This window comes from Erinaceus europaeus, chromosome 18 (assembly GCF_950295315.1).
Source record: "Erinaceus europaeus chromosome 18, mEriEur2.1, whole genome shotgun sequence".
Lineage (NCBI taxonomy): Eukaryota > Metazoa > Chordata > Mammalia > Eulipotyphla > Erinaceidae > Erinaceus > Erinaceus europaeus.
Genome location: NC_080179.1, coordinates 18,113,218 through 18,127,403, shown reverse-complemented (window position 1 = coordinate 18,127,403; position 14,186 = coordinate 18,113,218). Strand labels below are relative to the sequence as shown.

The window sequence follows — 14,186 nt, the reverse complement described above, 5'->3', positions numbered from 1 at the left end:
TACTCTCAGTGGTGATTATTTAAACACACTCAATATCATCATCATCGACTACTACTTGTTCATTCATCCCTCAAGTCTGATTGAGGACTTTCTATCTGACCATTCTTTCCCATGTGGCAACATACTAGACATCTTGCAAGAGGAACAGAGCAGACCAGTCTTCCCAAGCAGGCAGCAGACCATTGAAGCAAATGTAGGAGAAAAAAGAACATTGTTTAATAAGATGTTAAATCAGACACTTCTTCTAGCGTTTGCCCTTCTTCCGTAGCCAATCAACAGGTCAGGTTGAAAGCTGGCAGGAGCTGCTTGTTGCTGGCTTTGAAAGTGACTGGGATCCATGTGGATTCAGTTGGCTAGGAAGGATCGTCAGTTTCCCCAATGAATGGGTACTCACGGGATGCACCACGAGAAGGTCGATCCAATGCATCCCATCAGACACTGAAATCAGTCTACTCTCCAAATTGTTTCCAGCACCCACCTCGTTGGTCTCATAGCCTCTCAAGATCTGTGACCTGCAAGAATAATTCACGTGAACATCATGGAACTCATGTTTTATGTCTGAAAAAACTCATAGTTAGCTCACAGAAATTAAACCTCACACTTATGAACACTTATGAATGTTGATTTTTGACAACAGAGTCCAAAACATCAGAGAAAGGAGAGCCTATCAACAAATGGCGTTGGAAAAATTGGATTGATTTGTGCAGCAGAATGAAATTGGACTGCCACATTTCAACATAAACAAAACAAAACCAAAATATATATATATACAACCTTCCAAGTGCACCAGAGATTTAGATGTTAGTTCAGAAACCATGAAATACTTAGAGGAAACTGGCAGAACTCTCTTCCATATAAGCTTTAGAAAAGTCTTCACAGATTCAAACCCAGTTACAAGGAAAACAAAAGCAAAAGTAAACCAGTGGTACTACTTCAAACTGAAAAATTCTGCATGGCAAAAGGAATCACCACTTTAACAGAGAGACACTCCCTGTGGAGTTGGAGAAAGTCTTTATGTGTCAGACAGCAGACATAGGGCTGCTAACCAAAAGAGACAAAGAACTGAACAATAAAAGGACAAACAACCCCACTGAAAAGTGAGGTGAGGACATGAGCAGAATCTTCTCCAAAGAAGAGATACAAAGGGCTAACTAACTTGAAAAAAAATGCTCAGTCACTGATGATCAAGGAAATTCAAATAAAAATAGCACTGAAATACCACTTTACCTATGAGAATGTAACACATTAGACAGAAACACCAACTGTTGGAGAGGCTTTGGGGGAAAGGGACTCTCTTTGTACATTGCTGGTGGGAATATGAATTGGTCCAACTCCTTTGGGAAACAAAAGAGATTCATCCAAACACTAAAAGTGGACCTATGTTATGAGCCAGCAGTCCCTCTCCTGAGGATATACCCAGGGAAGACAAAAAACATCTATCTGCAAAGACCTATGCACACCAATGTTCATAGCAGTTAAGAGAAAGCTAGAAGCCTAATGACAAATTAATAGCTAAATGAGTGTGGCACATATACATAATGAAATACTATGCAGCTGTTTAAAATGATGGAGTCATCTCCTTGGCAGTATCTTGGTCATAACTTGAAGGTATTATGTTGAGTAAGACAAGGCCAAAAGAGTGAATGAAGTGATTGAATGGTCACTTTTAGGTGTCACTTCAGAGTAGAGAACAGTAAGGGAAAACATAAGGGAATATTTGGAGTGGGTGTGGTGTATTGCATCAAATCAAAGAACTCTGAAGAAATAGGGAAAGGGACAAGATGTAGGGACATTAAGGTCCTGTTGTGTCTCTTAGATACCTATCAAGAGTAGATGAGAGGTTGTGCCTATGTGTTAAAGACAGTACTGCAAACCATTACCTCCCCCATTAAAAAAATATATTTTGAGTTAGAGTAGATAAGCATTATAGACACTACTTTAACATATTCTATTAATAGTTAAAAGCCAATAATTTAATTTTGTCCTGACTACCAATCTATAGTTGATGTATCAGCCTTATGAAGAAATACATTACAGAGAGAAATGTAGTTGACTACTAAGAGGACTCTTACTGCAGATAGACATTTTCCCTCTGTAGTTACACTTTCTCCACTACCAGTCTTGCCAACTTGCTAGTAAGCACCTATGCTGTTGCCACTCCAACTTTATTTTCTTTAAGTTTTTAGAAAGTCAAGAATGCTTCCGTACCAGTCCTTAAACTTTTGTGAATACCGCCAAAGACAGTCCCACCAACCTCACATACACTATTGAGCTCAGATATATCTTTGTAAATATATGTAACTGGCAACTGAATAAGAAACCTATCTGAGGGGGTCAGGTGGTGGCACACCTGGTTAAGTGCACACATTACAGTGCACAAGGACCCAGGTTCAAGCCCTTGGTCCTCACCTGCAGGAGAAAGCTTCATGAGAGGTGAAGCTGGGCTGCAGGTGTCTCTCTGTTTCTCGCCCTCTCTACCTTTCCCCCACCCCTCTCAATTTCTGTCTCTATCCAAGAACATATATTTGATTAGACTCTTTTAAGTATGGAATTTTTATTAACTTTATACTTTACTCTCATACAGGCAGAAATACTCAGCGTTCTCAGTCACAGAAACATCATCCAGTTTTATGGAGTGATTCTTGAACCTCCCAACTATGGTATCGTCACAGGTAGGGACTTGTTATTTGACTTTCTTTCCCTATTACCTCACTTTAGACTTCCTAATATGCTAAAGTGCTTAATATTAGGTTTAGTCGTGAATTGTGTGCTACTGTCAGATGTCACTTTTGTTGCTATAAAGCATTAATAAAACTGATTATATCAATATAATTAAGAATGGTGTTTCCACTTCTACCCATGTTTAATTGTGCTAATTATATCTGCATAGACGCTATTTAAATGCACACACAGCTGCACTACCAATATTTAAAGGTGCTGTTTAACTAAAATTTCATTTAATTAGTTGAAATGAGTGATGTTTTTTGTAACTCTGTGACCTTTCACAAATTAAGATTCCTGAAGTCGTTCATGTTGTAATTCTTTGCAAGGCATTTTAATCCCATTAGAGCATACTCTTTTTTTTTTTTTCCTCCAAGGTCTTTGTCATAAGAACAATATTTTTCAAGTTTGGTCATCTGAGTTGGTAATGACCTTGATTTAAATTATCATATAATTTGTAGTAGCAATTTAAAACTTGTGGAAATTCCCTCTCCACAAAGGTGCACACGGAGGGTTTTTATTTATAAAAATACAGAAAGATACATGTTTTCAATGGTTTATGCTCAAATTTGTACAATCCAATGAACAATTTTGTGTTCCTAAGCATCAGCTTTAGTTTTATTTATTTGTTTATCTATTTATTTGTTTTAAAAGGGAGACATTAACAAAACCGTAGGATAGGAGGGGTGCAACACCACAACAATTCCCACCACCAAATCTCTATATCCCATCCCCTCCCCTGATAGATTTCCCATTCTTTATCCCTCTGGGAGTATGGACCCAAGGTCATTGTGGGTTGCAGAAGGTGGAAGGTCTGCCTTCTGTAATTGCTTCCCCGCTGAACATGGGCGTTGACTGGTCCAGCTTTAATTTTATAATAAGTGACGACCAGGTTCTTTGTCATGGTGGCTCTTTGATTTATAACAGAACAAACAAAAACCTTAAATGATTAGCCCTCTGTCCTTCTACTATGGAGATAAGAATTTGAATTATCTTTATAGAAAATAACAACAAAACAATAACTTCTATAAAAGACTAGCTTAGGAGGGGCCAGGTGGTAACACAACTGGTTAGGCATTCACATTACAGTGCACAAGGACCCAGGTTCAAGCCCGTGGTCCCTACCTATAGGAGGAAAGCATCACAAGTGGTGAAGCAGGGCTCTATATCTCCTCCTCCTCCCATCTCAGCTTCTCTGCCTCTATCCAATAATAAATAAAAAGTCTTTTTTTAACAAAGAAAGAAAACAGAGTTACAGAGTTTGAAGGACACTTTGAATGCATTCCACTCTCAAATAACAAGTCATGTAAAAGAGGGAATATCAGAAATAGAAGACAAGCTAGCCAGACTCTTTGAATTCAAAGTAGAAAGTGAAAAAAGATCTAGAAAAAAATGAGGCATCTCTTTGAGAGATTGAACACTCCACAAGAAAAACAAATTTCATAACTATAGGGATCTTAGGAGGAGAGGAAAGAAAGAAGGGGACAGAAACTATATTCAAAGAAATAGTAGCAGAAAGTTATTGAAATCTGGGAATGTGGTAAGGATATGGATGTTCAGGAAGCAAAGAAAACTCCAAAATTCCTAAACCCAAATAGAGTTACACAGATAGTTGTGAAACTATCCCAAATCAAGGACAAAGAAACAATATTGCAAGCTGCCAGGGAAAAGAAGAAAGTGACTTATAAAGGCAGCATAGTCAGACTGGCATCAGATTTTTCTGCAGGAACCAATTGAGGCCATGAAAGAGTGAAGTGGTATATTCAAGGATTAAAAAAAACAGTAATTGCCACACATACTTTACCCAGCAAGACTATCATTCAAATATGAAGGAACAATGGGTACTGAAAGGAGTGCCACAGAGAAAGAAACAGGGAATGTTTAGCAATCAGCAGGCGATACACAGTAAAACAGACCCAGAAACACAAACCATAGAAATATGAGACAACTTTAAAGTATGAAAGAGGAGGAAGAAATGGATAAGGCGATGTTCAAGCAGAGAATGGTGAGACAGAGCAGTTTAAGAAAGACTTTGTGGGGCCAGGCGATGGCACAGCTAGTTAAGCGCACATGCTATAGAGCACAAGGATCCAGGTTCAAGTCCCTGGTCCCCACCTGCAGGGGGAAAGCTTCATGAGTGGTGTAGCAGGGCTGCAGGTGTCTCTAGCTCTTTGCCTCTTTACTTTTCCCTGCCCTCTCAGTTTCTCTCTATCTCTAATAATAAATCAATAAATAAAATAGACTTTGTTAGGTTTATATATGTAACATATATTATGTATAATATATTTAGTAAGCACACAGTTCTCTGTATCTTTTTTAAATGATGTCATTTTCTCTCTAGTACTTAATTTACAACTTTCTTTTTCTTTTCTCATTCTTTTTATCATATATAATACCTTGAGGTTCTTTAATTTGGTGTTTTTCTTCAAGTATTCTCGTAACTATAATGTATATCTGTTGCAAATGAACTGTATTTCTCTGAAAGACAACTACTGTATAGCTTCAGTCATATGTACAATATAAAGAACTGAAACACCATTTTCGCTTGGGCTTGGTGGTCAGTGGTATTAACAGTCTAGGACCCCAAGCCCGAAACGATGGTGTGCATTTCTTGTATTGTCATTCTGGTTCTGCTCTGGGTCTACAAAAAAATTCCTGGAACCATACATCTACCCTCTGATTTCATCTTTTGTTAGTCGGATGTGGCCTTAAAAAGCTATACCAGAATCCAATGATAACCCAAGGCAAAGGAGACTGTAAGGATGCAGGCATAAATGGATTAACAACCAGAGGAACAGCAGAAATATCTGATAAAAAGAAACACCGAAGGCACATTCCCTGTGATCTCATTGTTTTGAGAATGGACCTGACGATATGCAGCACCCTCTTTGTAATTGTCTCTGACCTTTTTTTTCAGAGACCAGATAGAATGTGGGGCAGATCAAATGACTTCCTGACACTAACCAGGAAACACATAATATTTGTATTTTAGATGTATTTAATGACCACATCTAAGCTTCTTTTTCATCAATAATATGAATAAATAGAAGGTTGACGCCATTAATGCTGCTACAAAATCAGCACTTAAAATTTGGGGCACCTCTAGGTTTCATTCATAGGAGTTTGCCCCAATTTCTCTGTACTCTTCTAATTTAAGTGGTGTACAATTTCACTGGGAAACTGTACAAAGGAGGAGAGAATTTGGGAGGTGATACTGACTAAAAACCTAAAAATATAATTACTGTTGCAGCTCCTATAATAATTATAGCTAATTGCCTTGAAAAAGCTAGAAAAAAAACCCAGGAAACTCTAGGATGTCTTTTTCATAAATATCTGCTGTATATTATGTAATCCTAATCCTTGTTAGGTTCTTTCTATTCCTACAAATGATTAAATATTGAGTTTAAAAAGAAGAAGAACTGAATGAAACACATGGACATGTTTGTTTTAAAATGTCAAATTGTACTAAGACTTTGGGGAAACATGGTGGTTATCCTTAGGAGAAAAAGGGGAGAAAATGGGGGGGGGGCAGAGGCAAAGAATTGTGTTGCAGGTTCACTATGGACCTATACTTACGAATTTCTGATCTGTACTACTTTTATTCTTTTATCTTCTTAACTTTTTTTTTTTACTGGCATAAATAGTTGAGAGTGTAACAGTAAGATTACCCCTAGAAGAGGAAGCCTTCAGAAGCTAAATCATGTAGCTCTTTGTAGCAAGTCAGACTACAGAGCAACCCAGCAGAAATATGGGGGCAGCCTTGGTCCCCAGGTTCCATAGAAGATGCATTAGGATTTCAAAGGCTGGTGAATTATGCATTTGTGCTCTGGGGCTGCTCTCACTGCTTATCTTTGTTGCCTCTTATCTTATATTTTATGACCTTCATTGTCTCTTATCATTGCGCTGAGATATTAGCTCTATGTGGTTCTTTAACAAATATAAATTCCCTTTAAACCCAGTTGTGGAAAACATATTTTTTTATATGTCTAATTTCATTCCTTTTATCTTGACCTTAATTTAAACACAGACACACCCAACTTACATGTTTTGAAACTGTGTTGGTCTTTTCTTATTAGCCAATTAGAAGCTAGTTCATGTCTTATTATAATAAATTCCAGACGTTTGCTCAAAACATTTCTTAGAGTTCAAACTAAGCTTGGACTTGGTGATACAGTATTATAAAGAGATTTTTTAAAATATTTATTTATTTATTCCCTTTTGTTGCCTTTGTTGTTTTATTATTGTAGTTATTATTGTTGTCATTGTTGGATAGGACAGAGAGAAATGGAGAGAGGAGGGGAAGACAGAGAGAGGGAGAGACCTGTTTCACTGCCTGTGAAGCAACTCCTCTGCAGGTGGGGAGCCAGGGACTCAAACCGGGATCCTTATGCTGGTCCTTGTGCTTTGCGCCACCTGTACTTAAGCTGCTGCACTACTGCCTGACTCCCTATAAAGAGATTTTACAGTAATGATATTTGTCTCAGTAGTACTTGCTATATATTTACATTTTTCAAAGCCAACTATTGTTTCTATAAAGCCCAAAGGGAAAAAATACTATCAGGAATTAAAAAGTAATGTTTATGTAATGTGGTTCTCAAAAATGCTTTTTTTAATTTAATTTTTTATTTATAAAAAGGAAACATTGACTAAACCATAGGATAAGAGGTATATAACTTCACACCACCAGAACTCTGTATCCCATCCCCTCCCCTGATAGCTTTCCTATTCTTTAACCCTCTGGGAATATGGAACCAAGGTCATTGTGGGATGCAGAAGGTGGAAGGTCTGGCTTCTGTAATTGCTTCCCCACTGAACATGGGTGTTGACAGGTCGATCCATACTCCCAGCCTGTCTCTCTCTTTCCCTAGTGGGGAAGGGCTCTGGGGAAGCATGATGGGGTTGTCTGTCCAGGGGAGTCTGGTCGGCATCATGCTAGCCTCAAAAATGCTTTTTTAAAAAAAACTAAAATAAATATTTTATGCTAAAATCCAGTCAACTACTTTCTTTTTTAAATCTTTTATCTATCTGTTATTAGATAGAGACAGAGAGAGATAGGGGGACAGAGAGACCTTTAGCCCTGCTTCACCACTCGTGAAGCTTTCCCTCTCCAGGTGGGGACCATGGGCTTGAACCCAGGTCCTTGCGCACTGTAGTGTGTGCACTTAATCAGGTGTGCCACTGCCTGGCCCCAATAAACTACTTTCTAGGGAGGAGTTAAGTTATTTGAAAATCATATACCTTATTTTTTTTTACCACAAGGGTAATAAAAATTATTAGGGGAAAAATAGAATGTTTTTATATCTTGGGTTAGGTAAAGCATCCTTAGCTATGACACCAAGACATCATTCATAAAAGAAGAGCTGGCTGCATCAAAACTGGGAATTCCTATTCTTTGAAAGATGCTGTTGGGAGAATGAAAAGACAAGATACAGGGAGGCAATATTTGCAAACCATTTGCAAAACACTAAGAGCTCAGTGTTGACAAAAGCAACTCTATTACTAAAAACAGGCACATAGGCTAAGAAAGTTGTGGTATATATACATAATGGACTACTACTCAGCTGTTAAGAATGATGAATTCGTCTTCTTCACCTCATCATGGATGGAGCTTGAAGGAATTTTGTTAAACGAGAGAAGCCCAAAAAGGAAGGATGAATATGGCATAATCTCACTCATGAACAGAATTTGAGATATAAGAACAGAAAGGGAAACACAAAAGTAGGACTGGGTCTGGTGGGTGTATTGCACCAAAGTAAGGGACTCTGGGGGCGGGGTGGGAGTGGGAATGGGAGTGGGAGAGGAAGAGCTTTAAAGTCCTGGTACATGATGGCAGAGGAGGATCTAGGCTGGGAGTGAGAGTATTTTGCAGAAAATGGAGAAATGTTACACATTTATCATCAGCTATATTTACTGTGAACCATTAATCCCCCAATCAAAAAAAAATGGACACACGTTTGAATAGATATTTTACAATGAAGATATACAAGGGGGGGATTATAGACACATGAAAAGATGCTCAAGTTCCTTAGTCACTAGGAAAACATGAAATTGAATTAGTTATACCCACTAGAACAAACAAACCAAAAACACAGCCAATGCCAAGTATTGGCAAGGGCAAACTGAAACTCTCCTACATTGCTGGTGGTGGCATCGCCTCTTTGGGAAGCAGTTTGATAGGTTGTGTTTTTTTTTTTTTTTTTAATGGTAAACCTAAACTTACCTTTTGAGCAAATAATTCTACTCCTAAGAATTTCCCCAAGGGAAATGAAAACACAAAGGCATGTATGCAAATGTTAATAGCTGTATTGTTCATAATTAGTATCCCCAAACTGGGAATAATCCAGGTATCTTATCAATGGTGAGTGAATGAACCGAATGTGCTATGTTCATACAGTGGAGTACTATTCAGTCATAAAAGGATGGAGTACGGTGGGAATAAACAATAGAATATTTTATGAAAGGAACGAAGTCAGACACAAAGGCCACATACATAGTGGATGATCCCACTTATGTAGACTGTCTTGAAAAAGTACACATGTAGAGAGAGAGCAGACTAGAGCAGAGCGGGGTGTTAAAAAAGTTTTAAAACGTTTAAAGTCTTAAAACTGTAAACAAACAGGAGGAAACTCTTTTGAATAACAGAAAGATGATACAATTGCATAGTGGTAGTAGCTGCCCAACAGAAAAGTCATCAAGGTATATATGCAAACGGTGTGTATTTTATGGCTCATGATTTAGACTTCAGTCCTTTTTTTGGGGAAATATTCTCACTTTGGCTTTTTGTGACTAAAATTTAAGGATTCTTCCTAATCCTATTGCAGCAAGAGTAGATCTTGGTACATGTTGTCACAAAGTCTTTTAACTTTGATCTTAAGATTTAAAATTGATCTTAACAATTAAAAAAACCCTACTTTGTTTCAAATACATTCTGCTATTGCTTCTTTGTGTCCTGTCAGTTCCCTTTAAATGGCTTTCAGTTTATACTTTCAGCTGTGTTTTAACAGTTTGATGTGTAAACTTGTCTTTGACTGATTTCTTTATAGATTAATACGTCTTAGAAACCACACCATTTAACAGCTCTTATATTTTATGACTTTCATAAATCTCTTTAACACATTTTCCCAATGAAAATAAAGTTTTATTCTGAAAAGTGTACTGGTTTTAATTCTGTTTATCTTTCCTTTAAAAATAGAATATGCTTCTTTGGGGTCACTTTATGATTACATTAACAGTAACAGAAGTGAAGAGATGGACATGGATCACATTATGACCTGGGCCACAGATGTAGCCAAAGGTAATGATGCTTTATATATCCTTGTAGAATTGGTTAAGGAGCATATCCTATGCTGACATTATGACTTGTTAGAAAATTTGTTATTCTGTGTCTTTTAGATGTTCTTTATCAAACCCAGACTAGCAAGAATTCTACAAAGTTAAAATAAATAAATAACCATAAAAAAATCATAACTTTGGGGGCTGGGTGGGTGGTGCAACGGGTTAAGCACAAATCGTAAGGTGTAAGGATCCCAGTTCGAGCTCCCGGCTCCCCAGTTGCAGAGGGGTCGCTTCACAAATGGTGAAGCAGGTCTGCAGGTCTTTCTCTGCCCCTCTCTGTCTTTCACCTGCAGGTCTGCAGGTGTCTTTCTCTGCCCCTCTCTGTCTTCCCCTCCTTTCAATTTCTTTCTGTCCTATCCAACAACAACAATAAGCAACAAGGGCAACGAAAGGGAAAAAATAGCCTCCAGGAACAGTGGATTCCTAGTGCAGGCACCGAGTCCCACTGATAACCCTGGAGGCAAAAGAATTTTTTAAAAATTCTACAAAGTTACCTTTCAGGTCATATTTTAATAGCCTTTCTACTATATGGTTCCTTTTCCCTTTCATTTCTTTCTTCCCCTAAAATCAACCTCCAGCAAAGTCTCCAGGATAACCATTTTGCAAAGTTTTGTGCCATTGAAATTAACAGCTTGCTTTTGACACATTAAATGCTATTACTCTGCAAGTCTCTCCTTAGACTCATTTGCCAGAAGAGGTTATTTATTGTAGGATTAGTTCTACTCATTTTGTATGTATAACATTGTATTAAAAATGGTAAATACTTGCAAAAATGTTTTTTTTTATTTGTCCTGACATGTAAAAGCAATTGAGGTTTTATTTTATATGTAATGTGGACTTGGAAATCACCCTGGGAAGTGAAATATTTTTAATATACAAGATCCCTGAACAAGGTCTGCAAGTCTTTTTCCCTCTTAAGTTCCTGCACAATGTAATGCTTTCTAAAGCAATTTAAATTCCATTTATTTTTTTATCTTTCCCCCCCTATTTTTCTAAGTGAACATATCAGTTTTATTTGTAACTGTTAAAAGTTGCTCTGGAAACAACTGAATCTAAATAATGACACTTGATAGTTGCATTTGTAGTCTAGCAAACTGCCCCCTAACCCAGCAAGTGTGTTCAGATTTTACTGGGGCAATTAACTCCTTAGCATTTTGTTACTCTACTCTCTGTAAACATTCTTTAAAAAGTAAATAAAGGGATATTTAGCACTCTGCTTTTACAGGAAAGTCAGAGTGGTTTCCAAAAGTACTAAGTACTCTTAGGAATTGTCTTTGTCTGTTTTAAATTTCATTGGCACCTGCCAAATTCTTCAGATAGTGAACTTTTTTTTTTTTTTTTAGTTTCATGCTAAATGCTGCAGCTGAATGATACTTCATTACCTTATAAGAATAATAAGCTCTATGTTTAGGATGGTGCACTTAAGACTTTGGCTGTGTTAATTAACTTAATTGCGTATTCATGCACCAGGCATCTCAAATCAGACTTGAGATTTCAGGTTCTTCAAGACATTTTCATGTATCATCGTAGTCACTCCCTTGCCTGTCAGGAGCGTAAAGGATCTGTCTCCTGGTAAACAGAGTGAGGTGCTGTCATTGGGAACCACTGCAAGCATTGTGGAAATTCATGCATACAAACGCACATACAGCAGTCCTTAACTTAAAGTACTTCACTGTATAGACATTAGCATTTAGGATACTCTGCCAATTACACCCATGCTATTACTTAATAACACTCAGGATGGATAGGACAGCAAACAAATCATCAGGCATAAGTCACTCTACTTCCTGCTGTGCATATACTACAGAAGATGCCTTAGTCCCTTGCAGGTAAAACTCATCTATCCTGTCCCCTTTTCCTTACAATGTCCCTGTTAGACCTCTGAGGCCTATGGTTTCAGTCCCACTTGGTCATCTCTGAGGTTTCTGGAGATTTTGTACTCTGTAAGAGGAAAAACAAGAGAAAGAAGAGGAAAGAATATGGAGGAAGAGTATATGAGTTGACTATCAGGCAGTATCCAAAATGACTAACCTTTTAAATCATTTTGTCGTGGACTGGCAAATTGCACTGTGAAAGGCAAGTTCTAGTGAGTTTAGCCACAGATCAAAAGAGTAAAGCAGATAAAATATTTATTAATAGTCACATGTAGTACTTAATATTAAAAGTAGTCTGTAAGGTGAGGAAGAAATCAATGCTTTTAGAATGACTTCAACCTTCTCTGGCAGTAATTCAGGAATTAAGTAAGAAGATTTGATTTTTGCTATAGTCGTTGTTGATTCTGTTACAAATTTAGCTATGTGCCTTTCTCTTTGACCATGGTTGAAGCCACTGAAGCAACAAGATGTTGGGAAATAAAGAATGAATAATTCATTTCAAGAGTTGATTCATAACATTTTGAAATAGTGATTACACCACTGCTTAGAGAGTGCCTTCCCAAAGCCAAGAAAAGATCTTTGAAAGTATGCAAGAAGTCTAAAAGCAAGTAGATCTGAATTTGCTCCAGGTCAACAGTGCAGGATAAGAATCCAAACAGATGAACCCCAGTCTCAAAATATAGTGATCATTGAGTCCAAACTAACACAAATCTTTTTTAGTAATTTCCTACTCTTCAAATGTCATCAGAGGTATTTTTTTTATCTGTCTTAGTTATTTGTAACAAAAATAAGGCCAGATTGTAGATGGTTCTATAAAAAGAAATTAAATCAAATGTTACCATTTCTTCGTGCACTTAATATTCTACAAAGGTGTACTAGTCATTACTGATTTAGAGTATGCTTTCTCATAATATCTGCTATGAAGAAGAAAAGTAATGTATAACAGCACTTGTACTTAAATGTTGTTTTCCAAAACCCTTACTTGTTAGTGAGTACAAAAGCTCTCTAACTGTACAGATGATAGTAATTAATAGAGTCTGCCTGAGAATTTATTTGGGAATTTGGTTCTTAAAGTAAATAAAAGGTAACTGAATTTCAGTCATTCCAATTATTAAAAGGTACACCACCTGGCCCTAGTAATTTGATTTATATTCTAAATATGCTGGAGAGAGAATGTTGTAGAGAGCTAAATGTAGATCATCTTAAAGATTTATCCTTATAGGAAGACAAAAGTATTTTGTAACTTACTGTGTTTTTTTTCTGAGGGTCATAAAACCCTTTACCGATTAAGACTAATGAATCCAGTTTTTCCCATTCCTACCCCACCTCTACATCTAGAGTCTTAATTTGTTTTTTTTTGTTTGTTTGTTTTTTAAACCAGAGCACTACTCAGCTCTGGTTTATGGTGGTGTATGGGGATTGAACCTAGGACTTCAAAGTTTCAGGCAAGAAAGTCTCTTTGCAGAACCATCATGCTATCTCCCACACCCAAGTATTAAAGAATATTAAGAGGGAAAAAAAAGGTTTCAACTGGGCATAACTGCCAATATTCATATGAAAACTAAAAACCTTGGTCAGAAGAGATTAAAGCATATAAATTTTACTTAGCATATAAAATCTCCTAATATATATCCTTCTCTTTTTTATTAATTGTGGATGAATAGGATAATAAATTCAACTCCTGCTATTTAATAGTTTATTAAAATATGACAGGCAGTACTGGTGAAATGTTTACATAATAGTGATGGGCCTTTCTCCCTTCTCACTTAAAAAGGGATGCACTACTTACATATGGAAGCTCCTGTCAAGGTGATTCACAGAGATCTCAAATCAAGAAATGGTAAAGTACACGTATTCTTTGATTTTACTACTTTTATTAAAAAAACTCATGTGTCTGTAAATAGAAAGAAACATCATGTGGGGCTGGGTGGTAGCTCACCTAGTGATACGCCTGGTGGACCATACAGGTTACAGTGCACGAGGACCCAGGTTTAAGCCCTTGGTCCTCACCTGCAAGGGGAAGCTTCACGAACAGTGAAGCGTTCCTGCTGGCCTCTCTCCACCTCTCCCTACACTCCTTCCTCTCTCTCCCCTCTCACTCTCAATCTCTCTGTCTTTATTCAATAAATAATTTTTTTTTTAAAAAAAGAAAGAAGTATCATGCTTCCTGTATCTTTTGTAACCTGCTGTTTTATCTTACCACTGATACCATAAAAATCCTTCTACTGTTAACATGTGTGAAATTTTCCCATGTTA

General features: G+C 37.2%; 1 protein-coding gene and 1 pseudogene across 4 annotated transcripts in view; both read left to right on the top strand.

The window, feature by feature from the left end:
* Nucleotides 1–14,186, top strand: part of MAP3K20 (mitogen-activated protein kinase kinase kinase 20) — a 179,505-nt gene that overhangs the window by 74,279 nt on the left and 91,040 nt on the right. For all 4 annotated transcript variants that reach the window (XM_007527210.3, XM_060177708.1, XM_007527211.3 and 1 more), the window contains exons 3-5: nucleotides 2,585–2,672; nucleotides 9,914–10,015; nucleotides 13,705–13,770. In XM_007527210.3, coding sequence (XP_007527272.1) covers nucleotides 2,585–2,672; nucleotides 9,914–10,015; nucleotides 13,705–13,770 — 256 coding nt within the window. The remainder of the gene's footprint in view (nucleotides 1–2,584; nucleotides 2,673–9,913; nucleotides 10,016–13,704; nucleotides 13,771–14,186) is intronic.
* On the top strand, nucleotides 5,319–6,913 carry LOC103117205 (UPF0729 protein C18orf32 homolog; annotated as a pseudogene).